Source organism: Cervus elaphus, chromosome 33, assembly GCF_910594005.1.
Source record: "Cervus elaphus chromosome 33, mCerEla1.1, whole genome shotgun sequence".
NCBI lineage: Eukaryota > Metazoa > Chordata > Mammalia > Artiodactyla > Cervidae > Cervus > Cervus elaphus.
Window position 1 is genome coordinate 10,180,551 of NC_057847.1, and position 20,497 is coordinate 10,201,047.

The 20,497-nt window shown below is 43.0% G+C and overlaps 1 protein-coding gene across 2 annotated transcripts in view; it reads right to left on the reverse strand.

The window, feature by feature from the left end:
• Positions 1-20,497, reverse strand: part of MFSD6 (major facilitator superfamily domain containing 6) — an 84,269-nt gene that overhangs the window by 26,122 nt on the left and 37,650 nt on the right. For both annotated transcript variants that reach the window (XM_043894788.1, XM_043894789.1), the window contains exon 3: positions 3,998-4,095. In XM_043894788.1, the coding sequence (XP_043750723.1) occupies positions 3,998-4,095 (98 nt within the window). The remainder of the gene's footprint in view (positions 1-3,997; positions 4,096-20,497) is intronic.

The following is a 20,497-nucleotide window of genomic DNA, read 5'->3' on the forward strand; positions in this document are numbered from 1 at the left end:
GTGACATTAAAAAACTATCTTCTATCAAAATCTTAACCCGCATCTTACTGATCAAGCGTCCTGCCGACAAGGAACCGACACAGACCTCACTTTCACCCTTCAGGGCTTGAGCCATTAATGTGAGAACCACAAAAGGTCCTCTTTAGTTACAGCAGCCCTGGCCTGGCCTTACTCTCCTTAAACACATTTTAAAAGCAAGAATAATCTGGATCACATTCATCTATAAGTCTTGCAAGGGTTTGTAACTAACACCCACATAAAAATGAGCATAGCAAATTTGACCTTGATTTTTATCAAAAGTGTATACGCCTGCTCACAATCAAGAATATATTTAAATGCTTCTCATACAGAAGTAAAGGAGAAAAACCTATGGGTTTTGAAAATGAGATCTTATAAATAAGTATAAACTATCCCACCCCCTCCACTGCAACCAGCAATGCTCTGAGGCACTCCGACTCACCATCTCTTTTTAAAATAAATTACAGTCTCCTTACTACTGAATACTAGTGGGTAAAGAATCGGCCTGCAGTGCAGGAGACCCGGGTTTGATCCCTGGGTCAGGAAAGTCCCCTGGAGAAGGAAATGGCAAACCACTCCAGTATTCTTGCCTGGAGAATCCCATGGACGGAGGAGCCTGGGCTACAGCCCATGGGGTCAGAGTCTGACAGGACTCAGCTACTAAAGCACACAGCCTCCTTACGAGCAGGGGATGTCTCATCCTGCTTCTTTATATGGCAGCACCAGTTGCCTACTGAATAACGTGCTTGCTGCAAGAGACACTGGCTACTAAATGTGAGAAGGATCATGGAAAAGAAACGTGCTCGTAATCCCCAACAGCGTCCAACAGTCTTACCTCCATCCCCAAATAGTTACCCACATGTCCTCCTTCCTAGGGGCCTAGAGGAGAAGAAATATGCTTTATCCCCATTCCATCTGCCAATTATTACCAGCATGGCCTGAGGAGCCCAACGCTAAGATGATGATAAAGAGCTTCCAGGAGTGTGGGACATAAGGCACCCCCCTCCATCAGTGACAGGCAGCCCCAGAAAGGAAGAGGGGAGCAGCCTGAGATACGGGTTCACACACACCCTGTGTCCCTCCCCTTTGGCTGCTCAGACGGTACTGGTTCTCATGGTGTCTGGGGAACGAGGCAAGGGGTGAAAGGGACGATGAGGAGCCAGCCCTCACCTCTTTTTTTTTAAGAAGACCCTCTCGTGTGGCGCGGGGGAGGAATGAAAGAGTGGAAGTGCTGTCCTGACCATTAGGGACGAAAGCCAACCCCACCCCCACCCCACCCTCCCCTCCTATGGCTGGGTCTTTGGAAATTGTCAGGGAGCAGTTCCTGGCACGGGGCTACGGGGCATCTGTCGGAACGACGGGCTTGGCCTGTAATTAAATCGTTCCCTGCTTTGTCATCATTTCTTGTCTGACTGCATCGCAACTAGAGCTGCCTACAGCACCAGGCCTTGACAGTCATTTGGACAAGCCTTGCAAATATGGAAGAATCCAGCCTGGAAAACAACCCTATTCAGTCAGAAGTGTGTTCCTAAAGCACAGGATTTACTCCACATAGATAATCCACTGTTTTCCGTGGCAGGCACGGGTCAAACAAAGGCAAGGGAGTCTTGGTGTACAGCCAGGACACTCAGGCCTCACTTCCGCTGGGGATGGACCCGTCCCCTCCAGGCTTAGACACAGACAGCCCTGTGGAGCCAGTCCCAGAGCCCTGTTAGACGAGGAGGCTCTCTGTATTTACAGATCCCCGCCTTTTACTTACTTCAGATCAGTAACTAGGTCTCTGCTGGCACAAGGTCAAACAAAATCAAACACAGAGGTATAAACTGCAGCCTGCCACAGGAGGCAAGGGTGACCGCCCAGAGAGGCACGTAAGTACAGTTTATAAAACCAGGTCCTCTTCAGCAGCCGAGGATAAACCCACCGCGCCCCCGCTAGGGTCTCCCACGGGCTCCCAGGGAGGCCAGTCTGCTCTCCACAGGCTGCTTCGGCATGGGGCGCTGCTCTAAGCCAACACGTCCACTTCTCTTTAGGTCCCCGGCTGGAGTCCCAATCCCCCTTCAACATCCTGCTCGTCTATGATCTCCTTGGGGAATCTTTTAATAATATCTCCATCCTCCCACTCTCTGCTTCACAAAGCTGATCATTTCCTCTCTGCAGCATCTTCTCTGCTACCTGGCACCGAATCTGGTGGAATTACATAACACACAGGGTAGCAGGTATGTGTTCACGCATCTGCCTTCCAGAACAGTCAGCGAGACCTTGAGGGTTAAGTTAATATATTGTTTTTTAATTACATTCCCAGCACCCGGCATCCTGCTTGACTTGTGCTGGCTGTTAAACATGTCTTTGATAAATTAACAGGAAAAAAAGTGTCTTGATTCACAACAGCATTTGTTTTCTTCCCTCTTATAAAATTCTTCTGTTATAAATATCTTCTTTAATCTTTTTTTTTTAAAAACTTCTCTCATTAGCTCTATTTTCTTAAGTCACTAATGCAAACCATCTTTTTTCATCTAATTCATATTAAATTAAAAGGAGAGAAAAAAGTATATGCATGTATTATTATGACAGGTATACCATTTTTTGTTTCTTCTGTTTCTTAGTTAAGGGTCTGCACCTGATATCATACCAATAAAGTAGTTAAATCAGGTGAGCATCCTCCTCGTAGAACAGAGTAGGAATTAGAGGTGGAATTCCTAAGAACTGTGTTGCATATATCTTGTTATCATTGCACATTTCTTCCCTGCATTTCATATTTTGTGCTTTTTCTTATATGACAGAACACTGAGATGTATGCTCCGCCTTAAGACTCTTCAAGAGTTCTCATGATTACAAACAACAATTTCCTACCATAGACCAAATTTCCATTTTCTATTTTCTATACATTTATAAACAGAATCTGTTTTCATCATTTATACCACTGCATCAGACCTGAGAAAAACATCTTTAAAGTGTGTACATACTTGAATTTCATAATTATCATATGACTATATAATATGTCACCTTTCAATTAGGATAATTTTTTTTCTTGAAACGATGGCATTTGATGAATGACTTTGCATTTTGTACATTTCATTTAGATATATAATTGTGAATCTTTCATCTTCTACATTATGATAGAGAATTATGTTGATGGTACTGTATTTGCATCTTCAGGGTTAGGTGAAATGATAACAGCAATCAATAAAGCTAATGAAATTGTATATAGTCACAGATTATTTGGTCCAATTAATGATTTAGGAGCCTGGGTGGTCCCAGAAGACCTCAATTCCAATGATGTTTTCCTGAACCTTTATTTTAATCATAATACCAATCACCAAATGGAACAGCCAAGCTGCTAACAGACCTTCTCAGGATACAGTCTGGATTATATAGAGCTAATGAATAGAAATCTTACGTTTTCACCGTTCTTAAACCACACAGCAAGAAATTTTTTTCAAAGTTACATGTTGCAGGGAAACAGTCCAGTGAAGCAAAGAGAAGAACTCAGGTCAGGATATTTGAGCAAAGATTTTAAAGGCTCACGGGAAAACAACAGTCTGACTGTAAAGCTTTAGTTACAAATCACTAGCTGTGATCAAAGTAACTGAAGAAATAAAATAATTATGGCAAACATTTTTATCAATTAGTTAATCGACAAAAACACCAAAATCTTTAAAATCTAAATCCTCTTATATTTAAAGCCACCTCTGGATGTGCACACCTAACAACTGCAGGTAAGAGCTTATCGCGAGTTCCTCTGGCTTTGTTGAATCACAGGGTGTGGGAAATGATCCAACTGTGTTCGGCTTGCAAACACAGAACACTCAGAGGGACCGAGGAGCCAGCCCCGGTGCGGTCACGTCTTCCGTCACAAGCATTTCAAACTCACACAAAACAGTGCGCCTGCCCTTCCTCTGCAGAGTCAGATGCTGAAGGCATCATGTAGTCACAACTCAGTCAGGTAGAAAAATAATCTTAACTCCAACTATTAACTTACCTTGAAGAACTTCCATGGGCAGAACAGTCCAGGCGTTTTCCAGGTAGGAAATATAAATATAGCGAGCTGTATTGCAGGCCAGACCAATGTACAGAACCCTTAAAAAAAGAAAGAAAGAAAGAAAGAAAAATGAGGCACTAGTAGAAATACAAAACATGCAAACATCAACTCCTTTTCCCCCTGCCCAAAATATCCCCAATCCAGCAGATGGCTTTCCAAACTCAGGAGTGGAGAAACTAAAGGACAATTAAATGTAACCATGAACTCTTAAGAAGATTGCTTCTAACATATCTGCTCTCAGCCTTTTCAAAATGCTTGTTAATATAAAAGCGAACATCGCCCTTCCTGAAACTTAATTAGTCACAGAGATGATGCTTTTTTAAGATAGTCTGGGCACACGGCCATCTGTAATGACATTGCTGGCTTCCTTCCAGGTGGCTGTAAGGTAAATACGCCTAGGATTGTAGCCACCTCACCATGATGGGGAAGGACAGGATAAAAATGAGAACATATGAATATGTGGCCTCACTTGCAATTCATAAGACACCAGGTAGTCTCACAAGGAGACTCTCAAGGTCATTGAAAACGATCCTCCAATGGTGAATAATAAACTATTTGGAAATCAAATACTTTTTCCCTATGAGTTCAATTGATACAAGTTTATTATTTTTAAAAAATCCATGATATCACATGCTTATGAAATTGATAAATGTATATCAGCCTCTAGCTTTCACTCTCACAATCACCACCACCAAAATTATGAGTGAAAACAAAATAAACAAAAGCCTAAAGTGGTAAATCCAAGCAGAAGTTTATGATCTCTCTCTTCTGAGCCAGATGGGCTGGTTTAGAAGCAAAGGGTGGCTTCTTCTCTCTACAAAACACAGCCTGGGGGGGTTCCTTTTCTTGGTTATTTTCCATTTCTTGGGTAATTTTGCCAAGCTTAATACTTTTCTTGTTTTTAAACCCAAGTGAATGAAAACTGGAAGGTAAAAGAAACAAACCAATCTGACAATCACCAGTTATTTTCCTAATTTTGCTCAACTGTGTTTTTATACTAAAATCATTCCTACAAACAATGTTCTCTTTTTCCAACACTGGATTAAGGAAAGGAAATGCTTGGAGCCATCCAGCTGGTATTAACTGCAAATATGTACAGCAGATGCGGGAAGACAACAAAAGGATTGAGGTGGTGGGTATGGGATAAGAAATGGATATTAGGCATGATTTAGGAGATCTTCAATAATGAAATGGTCTGGGTTATCATAATCTTTGGATTCTGTATTCTTTTTATTTGTATGTTTTGAGGGAAAAAGTATGTCTCAAACCTGTTTGATAAAAAGTCAGCTGAACAAACTTGCTATAAATCCATCAACCAGGGCCCTTCTGCTAGGGCCCTTCTGCTAGGAAACAACAAAAAATCCACAGATTAAAATGTAAAGTACACTATACAAACGACAAGTTACACAAATGTTTCCTTCCAAGTTCTAAGGCAGCCCTGATGACATCAGCTTCACCTCACTCATGCTCAGCAAACATGTTCTATAAAGGGCCATATAGTAAACATGCTTTCAGATGTTCTGCAACTACTCAACCCTGCCGTTGTGGCGTGAAAGCAACCATAGACAAAATGTAAATGAATGAGCACGGATGGCTGTGTTCCAGTACAAATTGAATTAGGAATACTGAAATTTAAATTTCATGTCATTTTCAAGTGTTGCAAAATAGAGATTTTTTTTTTCCCCAACCATCTGAAAGGGTAAAAACACTTCTTAGTTCCTGGACCCTACAAAATAGGCAGCAGGCCAGATCTGGCCCTGGGTCACAGCTTGCCAACCTCTGACCTAACTCATTACTTCTTATTAACTTTGTACATCAGAGCTACTTGGGCAGCTGTTAACAACTACAGACATCAAGGCCCATGCCACTCTCAATTAGGCTGAACCCAGACTCCGTGCTTTTGAAAGCTCCCCAGGTTATTCAAATACTGAGTCAAAGATGGAGAACCACTGATCTAGCCCTGTCCAGGCAGCTCCCAATAATTCTTGCCCATAATCCCATCATGAAATATTGGGCAATACATCTTCCTTGTGTTCTTATTGCCTGTGAGTGGTAAGTTCCTTTAGTCACGTCTGACTCTTTGTGACCCCATGAACTGTAGCCCACCAGGCTCCTCTGTCCATGGGATTCTCCAGGCAAGGATCCTGGAGTGGGTTGCCATTTCCTTCTCCAGGGGATCTTTCTGACCCAGGGATCGAACCCACGTCTTTTATGTCATATTGCCTATCCTGAAGCTTTCTTTTGAGCCCACTTTTGAACCAGTTACCATGACAACCACTATTCAATCTAGGCCGTGGTCCATAGGTCTTGGCTCCAAGTAACCCAGAATCGACTGGCCCAGTTTAAGAGGCAGACTGTGCTATACCTTCAAACCTCTGCCCATGTGGAATTCAGTCACTGGAGCCTGTAACTTTGGGGAGCCTTAGGTCTCAGAATGCCACCAATAAGCCCAGTGGATACAAGTTGATACATCCTTGTTTTCCACATCCTTCTAATCTCACAACTGATAGTCCTTCAGGACCAAACATGTGCCTTAAAGGAAAAACCACAAAGTAAGTATCCAGGGCAAGTTACTCCATGTCTCCGAGCCTCAGTTTCCTCATGTATCAAGTAGATAGTAACATCAGCTTTGCAGGCTCATTGCAATCATTACAACACAGTGAGTTGCCCTTAATAAGCACTCAGTAAAGGGTATTATTATTACTAGTCTTATTAAAGGAAAGTATCCAAGTATCTGTTTTTCTGATAAAACTTTGATCCCAGAATTCCAAAAGAGAATGTGGACACGAGCTTTCCTTCCTCACCAACCATTCTGGAGAAGCCAATGGCCTCAAAAAATCATCAAAGGTAAAAGGATAAGCAGAAAGGAAGACAGCATTTTGGTCTATGAAAAGAGAAAGTAGTAGATACATATTTATTGAATAATCACAGAACAGTACTGTAGCACTCTCTCTACTATCTGAATGGGATATTTAAACTGTGACATTATTCACCGACTTATGTGCTGACTGTGTCCCCTCTAAAATGCATACGTTGAAATTCTCAGTCCTAAACCCTAGGATCTCAGAGTGTGGCTGGATACGGAGGAAGGACCTTTAAAGAGGTAATTAAGGTAAGATGATGTAACATCAGTTCAGTCGCTCATTCATGTCTTGACTCTTTGTGACCCCATGGACTGCATGCAGCATGCCAGGCTTCCCTGTCCATCACCAACTCCCAGAGGTTGCTCAAACTCATGTCCATTGAGTCCGTGATGCCATCCAACCATCTCATCCTCTGTTGTCCCCTTCTCCTCCCGCCTTCAATCTTTCCCAGCATCAAGGTCTTTTCAAATGAGTCAGTTCTTCCCATCAGGTGGCCAAAGTATTGGAGTTTCAGCTTCAACATCAGTCCTTCCAATGAACACCCAGGACTGATCTCCTTTAGGATGGACTGGTTGGATCTCCTTGCAGTCCAAGGGACTCTCAAGAGTCTTCTCCAACATCACAGTTCAAAACCATCAATTCTTCTGTGCTCAGCTTTCTTTATAGTCCAACTCTCACATCCATACATGACCACTGGAAAAACCATAGTTTTGACTAGATGGACCTTTGTTGGCAACGTAGTGTCTCTACTTTTTAATATGCTGTCTAGGCTGGTCATAACTTTCCTTCCAAGTAGCAAGCATCTTTTAATTTCATGGTTGCAGTCACCATCTGCAGTGATTTTGGAGCCCAAGAAAATAAAGTCTGTCACTATTTCCATTGTTTCTCCATCTATTTGCCATGAAGCGATGTGACATGGGTGGGCCCTAATCCCACATGACTGGTGTCCTGATAAGATTAGAGTAGCGACAGACACAGAGGGAAGACCAGGCGAAGACAGTGGACGACAAGCCAAGGAAAGAAGTCCTCAGAAGACACATCCTGCCAACACCTTGACCTTGGACTTTAAGCTTCCAGAACTGTGAGGAAATAAAATTTCTGTTTTGTGGGATGACAGCTCTAGCGAATGAATACATGTACACTCATGGAATTAAGAACTTGTTAATAAAAAGGAATCTATAATGTTTTACTAAATCATCTTCTGGACAACCAAATTCATTATACTGCATATAGAGCACATGTTTGAGGTCCAAAAATTTTCCTGAGCATTAAGAGGTCTGGAAATACAGAAGAAGAGTCTGAAAAATGCCTCTCAGTGAGATATGGAGACCTACCAAACACCTATAGTGAAACAGCTCAGAAACAATATCACTGCTTTCCTGTTTCACAGTGGGAAGTCAGTAAGTATAAAATAGACAAGAAATAAAGACAATTTTAGAACTGGTGGCATGGATAATTTATCTATAAAGAACACAGTTGGTAAGGTGCAGATGATTCAGCAGAGAATACCACACCATGGAAAACTCAAATCACACGTCAAACTCCTTGATTCAATATTTGAGCAAAATATAATGGTGGGAGAAAAGTACTCTTGAGATTCTAATTTCTTACAAAACCACAACCCACAGTATTAACAAGATAAGTTGATTGGTGATTATCTTATAATAAAACTGGTACTTTCCCCCCCCCCTAGAAAGACAGTATTCAAGATACAGATATAAATAATTGTGAGTCATCCTGCAATTCCTAACACAGTTGTCGGTTAATTATGATGCCCTACTTCTGTAATTCAAACCATCTATAACATGGCTGAATGCCCCCTGAGAACATTTCTAAACCACAGAGAACATGAACTTTGCTGAATAAACATTAACTGAGGTACCACTCTGTGCTATACACTATGCTGGACTAAAGGGGAATTTTAAAAAATGAAGTGAAATTGGGATTTCCCTAGTGGTCCATGACTAACACTCCACACTCGCAACTCAGGGAGCCCAAGTTCAATCCCTGGTCAGGGAACTAGGTCCCCCGTTGCTGCAATGAAAAGATCCTACATGCTGCAACAAAGGTCGATGGTCCTTCATGCCATTACTAAGGCCCAGAGCAGACGAATAAGTGAATAAAAATAAACATTTAAAAAGTGTTTCTTAAAAAACGGAGAAATCCTCCGTGCCTTCAAGTAACTTAGTCTAGTGGGGAGACAGACACAGAGGCAAGTTAAGTTAAATACAATACTCCAGGAGGTCTGCCCAAAGTACTGACTATGACAAAGGGGAGGTTCCAAGACACCTGCTGCTGCTGCTGCTAAGTCGCGTCAGTCGTGTCCGACTCTGTGCGACCCCATAGCAGCCCACCAGGCTCCCCCGTCCCTGGGATTCTCCAGGCAAGAACACTGCAGTGGGTTGCCATTTCCTTCTCCAATGCATGAAGGTGAGAAGGGAAAGTGAAGCCGCTCAGTCGTGTCCGACTCTTAGTGACCCCATGGACTGCAGCCTGCCAGGCTCCTCCGTCCATGGGATTTTCCAGGCAAGAGTACTGGAGTGGGGTGCCATTGCCTTCTCCACAAGGTACCTGGGTTAGAAGCAAATGGACAAAAGAGGGAGGGATGAGCATCACAGGCAGAGGGAATAGTGGAAGGTTAACCATGAAACCCCAAGCATGTGTAGGTAGAGAGGGTGTTTGAAAGATATAAGAAGGATCAAAGTCTCAGGATTTATGAAGAGATGAGTGAACCTCTCCAGTCCAGATCCACTCTGGAAATTATCCTCTGTTCCAGAGACAACACAGGTTAGGAGCAGCAGAGAAAGACTGAAGTAGGATTATGCAAAAATGCTCTCAAATGAATGAGACAAAACAGCAATACCACTGGGAGAGAACCCATTCTCAGCTGAATGAGTAACTGGCAACAAGCATGCTGCCAGGCCTCTAATGGAGAAACAGAAAAGTTTCTCAAAAAAGAAAAACCATGGGGTGGGATTTTCCTGTTGGTCCAGTGGTTAAGAGTCTACCTGCCAATGCAGAGGACACAGGTTCGATCCCTGGTCCAGGAAGATCCTATAAGCCATGGAGCAACTAAGCCCATGCACTACAATTACTCAGCCCACACAGTTTATGGCCTGTGCTCTGCCACAAGAGAAGCTGCTACAATGAGAAGCCTGCACACTGCAACCAGAGACAGCCCAAGTGTAGCAATGAAGACCCAGCGCAACCAAAAAAAAAGAATAATAATTTTTTTTTTAATTTTAAAGAACACTGGATGAAAACAAAATACCCTGCGTAAAGATGTTCTTTATCAACCAGACATGAAGTATTTGCAGATGCCGACTGAACATGAGCTCAACCGGTGGTTCAAGTCCTTGCACAAAGACACAGTGTTCCAACGCACACAAGTGTTGCTCCAGGCCTGGAACAAACTAAAATTCAGAAAGTAACATTTTGACAGGTTACAGACCTTTAGGACAATGTCCTTAGCTACACCTGGCTGGAGTTTCATAGGAATACCAATTCCTAATGGGGAAGAAGTGGTCATAAGTACCAGACACTTGGAGTACTGTCTGTGGTTTGCCTCATACATGAATCAGCTTAGGTTTTCTGAAAGATGAACAGTATATGGGCTCACCCTTAGGCTGGGTTCCATTATTCCCAGGTTGTTCTTTTATGGTCTATATAAACTTGTCAGAAAAACAAACAAACAAATTCCTTCAGATACCATGACAGATGTCTTTCTAGAGCAGGCAGACACCAGCTGCTAATTAAAGTCAGCATTCAGTGTAAACAGTGAATGAAGAATGAAGCTTATTTCCAGTATAATTACTAGTTCATACTGACAACCTTATAGTCAGATGATGTTCCCGACTGTCAGCTTTAAAAGGCAGGAAGATATATATACAGACTTTTTAGAAGACAACTAAAATAGAAGATTTAAGCCCTGAAGAGTTAAATTTCAGTTCGAGAATTCCTGTTTTCTCATATCCATCCCCCTCCTCCCATCCGGCCTCCAGGATGTACCCTCACTGTGGGCGTCCTCGCAGGCCTTCTCGCTCCTGTCTAGCAGAAAAGGGCTTCCCTGTCACTGTCTGCAGGTTCGTGTCCTGCCTCCCCTTTCTTATCCCATACCCAGGGCCGGCTGGCTTGCATGGATCCTAGCTGGCATTCCTGGGAATTCCCACCCGAGCCACCATCATGGAACACTTCTCATGCCCCAGTGGAAGCAAAAACAAGCAGACAGAGAGTGAAGGTGTGGCCGAGAGTCAGGGAGCTGAGCAACATGCGGCAGGTGTGGCCTCACCTCATGCCCGGGGCTCACCCAGAAGTGGCGAGCCAGTGACACGCCTCTTCCTTCTTCCAAGACTCGACGTTGGGCACTAGTATCTGTGACTGTGAGAGTCTGATCCTTGAAAGGGCTCATCTCTTCTAAGAAACCGTCTCACATGTCCCCAGGTATAACTGATCCTATCTCACCCTGTTCTGTTAGACTCTCTGTTTCCATTCGCCTGCTCATCACAGTCTACAAGTGCTGCACACAGAAGCCTGAGAGGTCCTGGCAGGCAAGGACTGGGTCCTCTTCATCTTGTTCTCAAAAGGAGCCCCTCTGCTCAAGCGCTCTGTGAACTATAGTAATTTAATAAAATGTATGTAAATGGATAAAACCTGAGGACAAAAAGCAGCACTATTCTCGTGAAAACAGTATTTCTCGATGGGCCACTTTCATTTTGGATGGCATAATTTTTTATCATACAGGACATACCCATTCACTGGGGGATGTTCAGGATCCTGGCTCTTGGGCACTAAATGTCAATCTCTGGAAAACTAAAGTGCTCTCCCCTCCACCCCTGACACATATATACTTCTAAACCTCCTTTTGGGAACTATTAGAAAGATCTCTTTGAAACAAAGGCCTCCTGGTCACTGTGTTATAATGTTGAATGTGTGTCTCCATATTCAAGTTATATTAGTACATAAACAAATCTAGAAGACACAGATACTAAAACATGACCGATGGCTATCTTAGAGATTTGTGATCATAGATCATTCACTGTCTAAGGAGTGCATTTCTGTAGATTTTGAGTTTGTATAGTGGGTTATGTACTTTTTGATAATCATGTAAAAATTAAGACTTAAAAGATGGGAAAAACTATAAAATTAGGCATGGGAAAGCAACCATTAAAAACCTAGGTTAAAATAACAGAAAGGCTAGTAGAATTCCATATTCAGACTGTCTTTAAAGTGTCTTTACATCTGTGCTCCACACTAAAGAAACCAAAACCAATGGAAATCATAAACCCAATAACAGAATCATTTTCAAGGAAAAGGTTTGGCCATACATCCAAAGATTAGCAAATGTTTTTATATTTTTGAGTTTTAAAATGCTTAAGTTGTGAATATATCACATTTCATCAAAAATCCACCAGCCACTAACCACTTGATGTTGTCACCTAAAGCAAGCTAAAAGTCACTCATTTCAGTCGCTCAGTCATGTCCGACTCTTTGCGACCCCATGGACTGACGCACGCCAGGCCGCCTTGTCCATCACCAACTCCCAGAGTTTACTCAGACTCATGTCCATTGAGTCGGTGATGCCATCCAACCATCTCATCCTCTGTCGTCCCCTTCTCCTCCTGCCCTCAATCTTTCCCAGCATCAGGGTCTTTTCAAATGAGTCAGCTCTTCACATCAGGTGGCCAAAGTATTGGAGTTTCAGCTTCAGCATCAGTCCTTCCAATGAATATTCAGGACTTATTTCCTTTAGGATGGACTGGTTGAATCTCCTTACAGTCCAAGGGACTCTCAAGAATATTCCCCAACACCACAGTTCAAAAGTATCAAATCTTCTGCACTCAGCTTTCTTTATAGTCCAACTCTCACATCCATACATGACCACTGGAAAAACCATAGCTTTGACTAGGTGGATCTCTGTTGGCAAAGTAATGTCTCTGCTTTTAATATGCTGTCTAGGTTGGTCATAACTTTTCTTCCAAGGAGCAAGCATCTTTTAATTTCATGGCTGCAATCACCATCTGCAGTGATTTGGGAGCCCAAAAAAAATAAAGTCTCTCACTGTTTCCATTGTTTCCCCATCTATTTGCCATGAAGTGATGGGACCAGATGCCATGATCTTGGTTTTCTGAATGTTGATCTTTAAGTCAACTTTTTCACTCTCCTCTTTCACTTTCATCAAGAGGCTCTTTAGTTCTTCTTCACTTTCTGCCGGAACAGTGGTGTCATCTACATATCTGAGGTTATTGATATTTCTCCTGGCAATCTTGATTCATTTTGTGCTTCATCCAGCCCAGCGTTTCTCATGATGTACTCTGCATATAAGTTAAATAAGCAAGGTGACAATATACAGCCTTGACGTACTCCTTTCCTGATTTGGAACCAGTCTGTTGTTCCATGTCCAGTGCTAACCGTTGCTTCCTGACCTGCATACAGATTTCTCAAGAGGCAGGTCAGGTGGTCTGGTATTCCCATCTCTTGAAGAATTTTCCACAGTTTGTTGTGATCTACACAGTCAAAGGCTTTGGCATAGTCAATAAAGCAGAAGTAGATGTTTTTCTGGAACTCTCTTGCTTTCTCAATGATCCAATGGATGTTGGCAATTTGATCTCTGGTACCTCTGCTTTTTCTAAATCCAGCTTGAACATCTGGAAGTTCATGGTTCATGTACTGTTGAAGCCTGGGTTGGAGAATTTTGAGCATTACTTTGCTAGTGTGTGAGAAGAGTGCAATTGTGCAGTAGTTTGAGCATTCTTTGGCATTGCCTTTCTTTGGGACTGGAATGAAAACAGACCTTTTCCATTCCTGTGGCCACTGCAGAGTTTTCTAAATTTGCTGGCATATTGAGTGCAGCACTTTCACAGCATCATCTTTTAGGATTTGAAATAGCTCAACTGGAATTCAATCACCTCCACTAACTTTGTTCGTAGTGATGCTTCCTAAGGCCCACTTGACTTCACATTCCAGGATCTGGCTCTAGGTGAGTGATCATACCATCGTGGTTATCTGGGTCATGAAGATCTTTTTTTTATAGTTCTTCTGTGTATTCTTGCCACCTTTTCTTAATATCTTCTGCTTCTGTTATTGAGCCCATTTTGCATGAAATATTCCCTTGGTATCTCTAATTTTCTTGAGGAGATCTCTAGTCTTTCCCATTCTACTGTTTTCCTCTATTTCTTTGCATTGTTCACTGAGGAAGGCTTTCTTATCTCTCCTTGCTATTCTTTGGAACTGCTGAATAGCAAATACAGCATTCTAACCCTCACGTCAGAGGAAGAGAGTTACATACACATGTGTGCACTTACATGTGAAGAGAATATCTCTGGAAGAAGATGCTAGCCCTCATGTCACTGATGGGCTCCAGTGGACAGTTTAGGGGGGCTGAGGGGCTGTCCCAAGGGTGGGAGAGACTTCACTGGTTATCTTTCAGTGCTCTTGTATATATGTGTGCTCGGTCATTCAGTCAAGTCTGACTCTTTGCAATTGCATGGACTATAGCCCACCAGGCTTCTCTGTCTATAGGATTTTCCAAGCAAGAATACTGGAGTGGGTTGCTATTTCCTTCCCCAGGGATCAAACCTGCATCTCTTTTGTCTCCTGCATTGGCAGGCAGATTCTTTACCACCAGCACCACTTGGGAAGCCCCTTGTGTATATCTACTTTCTCAAAGAATAGAGATCAATTCGGAGAAGGCAATGGCAACCCACTCCAGTACTCTTGCCTGGAAAATCCCATGGGCAGAGGAGCCTGGTGGGCTGCAGTCCATGGGGTCACGAAGAGTCAGACACGACTGAGCGACTTCACTTTCACTTTTCACTTTCATGCATTGGAGAAGGAAACGGCAACCCACTCCAGTGTTCTTGCCTGGAGAATCCCAGGGACGGGGGGAGCCTTGTGGGCTGCTGTCTATGGGGTCGCACAGAGTCGGACATGACTGAAGCGACTTAGCAGCAGCAGCAGAAATCAATTACTACATTTCATGTAGCTATAAACAGAGGCAGTAAATGATGTATGATATCTGACCCATGGTTCTCCTGCCAGAAGGAATCATTATCTAGATTCCTATTTTGGTTTAAAAACAACACAACATCCTAGAAGAATGGACACATGTATATGTACAGCTGAGTCCCTCCCGTGTTCACCTGATACTATCACAAGATTGTTAATCGGCTATACTGCAACAGAAAATAAAACGTCTAAATTAAAAAACAATACGACATCCTAACTTAATTAATATTCAATATTACTTCCTTATTTGAATCTATTATGAGATTGGGTATAAGTCCAATTGTCATACAAATAGTTAAGAAAGGCACATGAAATACTCAGTATTGCCATGATTGGTTCCTTCTGGACAAAGAAAATTGGCATTCTGTAGAGATAAACTTAAGAAAGTATTCATTTGCTTCAAGAGCCACCTGGATCATCTGAAAGTATTATATGTAATACGATAGGAAATTCTGAATCAAAACTGCTAACAAAAAAGTTTCTATTACAAAGCTTCCTTTTTCAGTAGCCTTTATGACACAGTGCTCTGCCTAGCTCTCTGTCCTCTAGCCACATGAATTCCCAAGGGACCCACTGGGCCACTGTCCCCACCCATTCCTACCTGTGCCCTGACATCCTACTCCTCCTTCAGAGCTCACTCAGCTTCTTATATGTGATCATAGTATCATGTGCTTCTCCTCATAACCCTTTTCTGAGTTGTAACTCTACACTGACAACTTAACTGTATGCTCCATGCAGGGTGATGTCTATTTAATATTATGTTGACTTAGATTTATCCACTGTGCTTGACACATAGGACACACTCAATAAATACTCATCGACTAGTGGGAAAATATCAATACTTTAAATAGAACATCACACAACAAATATTTATTGAATAGTCTGTGCCAAATGCCAGGTATATGGCAGTGAACAAGGTATAAATGTAAGCTATGAAAAAAAAAAAAATGTAAGCTATGCACAAACTATCCTTGTAATTATATGTATATGTAGGCATCTATTGGGCTTCTCTGCTTGGCTCAGATTAAAGAATCCGCCTGCAATGCAGGAGACCTGGATTCGATCCCTGGATTGGGAAGATCCCCTGAAGAAGGGAATGGCTACCCACTCCTCTATTCTTGCCTGGAGAATCCCATGGACAGAGGAGCCTGGCAGGCCACAGTCTTTGGGGTTGCAAAAGAGTGTGTCTGACTCTTTTGCAACACAGGCACCCATTATATTGGTAATTATATATGCACACTTGTAATTATATACATATGTATAATATAATAAGATACTTGATCATGGTATAGGAATAAGTGATGGGTATGTGGGTAGAGAATGCAGGAGATCCAAGAGACATGGGTTCTATCCCTGGGTCCGGAAGATCTCCTGGAAAAGGAAGGCAACCTACTCCAGTATTCTTGCCTGCAAAACCCCATGGGCAGAGGAGCCTGGTGGGCTACAGTCTACAGGGTCGCAAAGAATCGGACATGACTGAATGACTGAGCATGTGTGTACTTAGTCAAAGGCTGAAGGCCTTTTTCTCTTCATGTGAAAGAATAAACTGTCTTATAAAAGAGGCCTACAACTAGGATGATTAAAACAATGGATGTCCACATCTGGCAGTATTTTAGATCAATGTTAACAGGCTACGCTTGAAGATAAATATCCAGTCATTTATGAACAAACAATAGTTCACTGAACAGTTGACTGCAGTTTGTATTCTGGGGGGGCATCCTGGAGTAGTATTCAATGGGCCCTCAGCATATGTGCACAAGCAGATAACAAGGCTCTTGGGCCCCACAGGCCTATCTCACCAGGGTGAGAATTAGCATACAAGCCACAAGGCTCAAAGGGTCAGTCAGTGGTGCTGCCACGCCAACCACAGCACAGCCAAACGGATCACCAGCAGGGACTCTGGAAGACGCCAACCTTCTATCGTCAAGTGTAGCTGACCACTAGCCAGCTACATCTTTGTAGAGCACAGTATAAGACTCATACCACATGTCCGAAGAGTAAGTTGGGGGGGAAAGAAAATCCATTTAGTTGTATATGTTTTCTACAGCTACTAATATTTCCTTCTATTTTCTCTGCTAGAAAAAGAAAAGGTAAAAGTGAGGTCTTAGTCTCTGCTGGTCGTAAGTCATTCTTTATTTGCTGCTTTTGAATCTTCTTTCTCCAAATGACCAGCAAGCTAAGCTGAGAGAATGATAGTGGAAACCATCAGCCAGGTCACGGCGCTGCTTCCTGGCCATCTGTACATTTCTCCATTGCTCTTTTAGTTTTTATCAATCTACTTTTTCTCAGCTTGTGTATATCTCTAGGTAGAAAAATAAGGATGTTTAGTGCTCGCTTCGGCAGCACATATACTAGAAAAATAAGGACGTTTAAAATAAAATAGAAAAAAACAGAAACAAAATAGACCCCTGATTAATGGAGTCCAACCAGCTGAAAGATACAATATGCTGTTTTGTTGTTATACTTTCCATTTGGGTAAAAATCACATGACCAAATACACATACATATACATACACCTATATATACATCCACACACACCACGATTCTGTTTAAAAATTTTCTGTAAGATGGCCTGAGGTATACATAAAATACAAACTTTGTAATTTCCAGACAAGAACCACTGACATCTGTCATAGCAATTAATTTGAAAAAGGCCTCAGGAGTTTTAGTTGACCCTATGCTGTAAACAAGTCCATCAAAATTCAGGCTGAAGGAATATCATGACCAAACCAAAAGGACATAATAATCCTACTGTTCTTGACTTTGGCCAGACCACAGCAGGAAGTGGTTACAATTAGGAGATCACTGACAAAAAAGAAAAAAAAGGAGTCTGAGTGAGGGGGAAGATAAAAAGAGGAGAGTCTAGGATAAGATGTTCTGCAGAAAATCCCTGAGGGAACTAGAGAAGCAAAGCTGTAGGAGGGACATTCAGATACATGAAGGGCTTTTCTGCTGAACAGGGAGTGGGCTGTGTGAGCCCAAAGTCATACCTGTGAGCAGTCAGCAAAACAGGCATGTTGTTTCAGCTGCTAAGCAGAAACTAAGGGAATGCAGCACTTTGTCCTTTCAGCTGGATTTGACCCTGGGAAGATGTGGACCTGCCTGGGACCGCCGGTATAAGCCCAGAATATACCCAATAGGAGACAGCTCGTAGGAGACACAGGCTCTGATCACACCTTCTGAGACCCAGTTAAAGCCACACCTAAGGCCATCTGCTGGACTGTTCAGTTAAACAATACACTCCTTGTTTTGCTTAAGGTACCCTGGGTAAGGTTTTCTGCCACCTCAAGTGAAAGAGTCCTAAGTGAGCCAAGATCTTAGCTGCCTTGTGAGGTAGCAAGTTCACATCACTAGAAGGGTCCAAACAAAGGCTAAGTAACCATCTAGCAAGGGTTAGGGGGAGAGAGCCCAACTGGGCTGAAGCCAGGCCCCAGTGACTGTACTGGGGCTAGCATAACAAATGGCGTCCCGGGTGGTACAGTGGGGAAGAATTCACCTGCCGAGGCAGGAGATGACGGAGACGTGGGTTTGATCCTTGGCTCAGGGAGATCCTCTGGAGGAAGAAATGGCAACCCACTCCAGTATTCTTCCTGGAAAATCCCAAGGACAGAGGAGCCTGGTGGGCTACAGGCCATGGGGTCACAAAGAGTCAGACACAACTTAGCGACTAAGCAAAGGACACCATGACAAATATCACAGACTGGGCAGCATAAACAACAGAATCTATTTTCTTCTAATTCTGGAGGCTCTACGTCTAAGATCAAGGTGCTGGCAGGATCCGGGTCTTCTGGGGCCTCTCTCCGTGGCTGGTAGGTGACATACCCTCTCCCTGTGTGCTCACACGGCTTCCTCTGCACGTGTCTGGGCCTGAATCTCCTCTTCTCAAAGGGTGTCAGTCATATTCCATTAGGGGCCACCCTAATCAGTAGGCTCAGTCGTGCAGTCGTGTCCGACTCTTTGCAACCCCATAAACCGCAGCCCGCCAGGCCTCCCTACCCATCACCAACTCCTGGAGTCCACCCAAACTCATGTCCATCGAGTCGGTAATGCCATCCAGCCATCTCATCCTCTGTCGTCCCCTTCTCCTCTTGCCCTCAATCGTTCCCAGCATCAGGGTCTTTTCAAATGAATCAGCTCTGAGCATCAGGTGGCCAAAGTATTGCAGTTTCAGCTTCAGCATCAGTCCTTCCAATGAATACTCAGGACTGATCTCCTCTAGGATGGACTGGTTGGATCTCCTTGCTGTCCAAGGGACTCTCAAGAGTCTTCTCCAACACCACAGCTCAAAAGCATCAATTCTTCGGCACTCAGCTTTCTTCACAGTCCAACTCTCACACCCATACATGACCACTGGAAAAACCATAGCTTTGACTAGAGGGACCTTTGTTGGCAAAGTAACGTCTCTGCTTTTTAATATGCTATCTAGGTTGGTCATAACGTTCCTTCCAAGGAGTAAGCGTCTTTTAATTTCATGGCCGCAATCACCATCTGCAGTGATTTGGGAGCCCAGAAAAATAAAGTCAGCCACTGTTTCCCCATCTATTTCCCATGAAGTGATGGGACCAGATGCCATGATCTTAGTTTTCTGAATGTTGAGCTTTAAGTCAACTTTTTCACTCTCCTCTTTCACTTTCATCAAGAGGCTTTTTAGTTCCTCTTCACTTTCTGCCATAAGGGTGGTGTCATCTGCATATCTGAGGTTATTGATATTTCTCCCGGCAATCTTGATTCCAGCTTGTGCTTCATCCAGCCCAGCATTTCTCGTGATGTACTCTGCATATAAGTTAAATAAACATGGTGACAATATACAGCCTTGATGTACTCCTTTCCTGATTTGGAACCAGTCTGTTTTTCCATGTCCAGTCCTAACTGTTGCTTCCTGACCTGCATACAGATTTCTCAAGAGGCAGGTCAGGTGGTCTGGTATTCCCATCTCTTGAAGAATTTTCCACAGTTTGTGATCCACACAGTCAAAGGCTTTGGCATAGTAAATAAAGCAGAAGTAGATATTTTTCTGGAACTCTCTTGCTTTTTCGATGATCCAATGGATGTTGGCAATTTGATGTCTGGTTCCTCTGCCTTTTCTAAAACCAGCTTGAACATCTGGAAGTTCACGGTTCACATATTGCTGAAGTATGGCTTGGAGAATTCTGAGCATTACTTTGCTAGTGTGTGAGATGAGCGCAATTGTGCAGTAGTTTGAGCATTCTTTGGCATTGCCTTTCTTTGGGATTGGAATGAAAACAGACCTTTTCCAGTCCTGTGGCCACTGCTGAGTTTTCCAGATTTGCTGGCATATTGAGTGCAGCACTTTCACAGCATCGTCTTTTAAGGTTTGAAATCGCTCAACTGGTAGTCCATCACCTCCCCTAGCTTTGTTTGTAGTGATGCTTCCTAAGGCCCACTTGACTTCACATTCCAATATGTCCGGCTCTAGGTTAGTGATCACACCATCGTGATTATCTGGGTCGTGAAGATCTTTTTTGTACAGTTCTTCTGTGTATTCTTGCCACCTCTTCTTAATATCTTCTGCTTCTGTTAGGTCCATACCATTTCTGTCCTTTATTGAGCC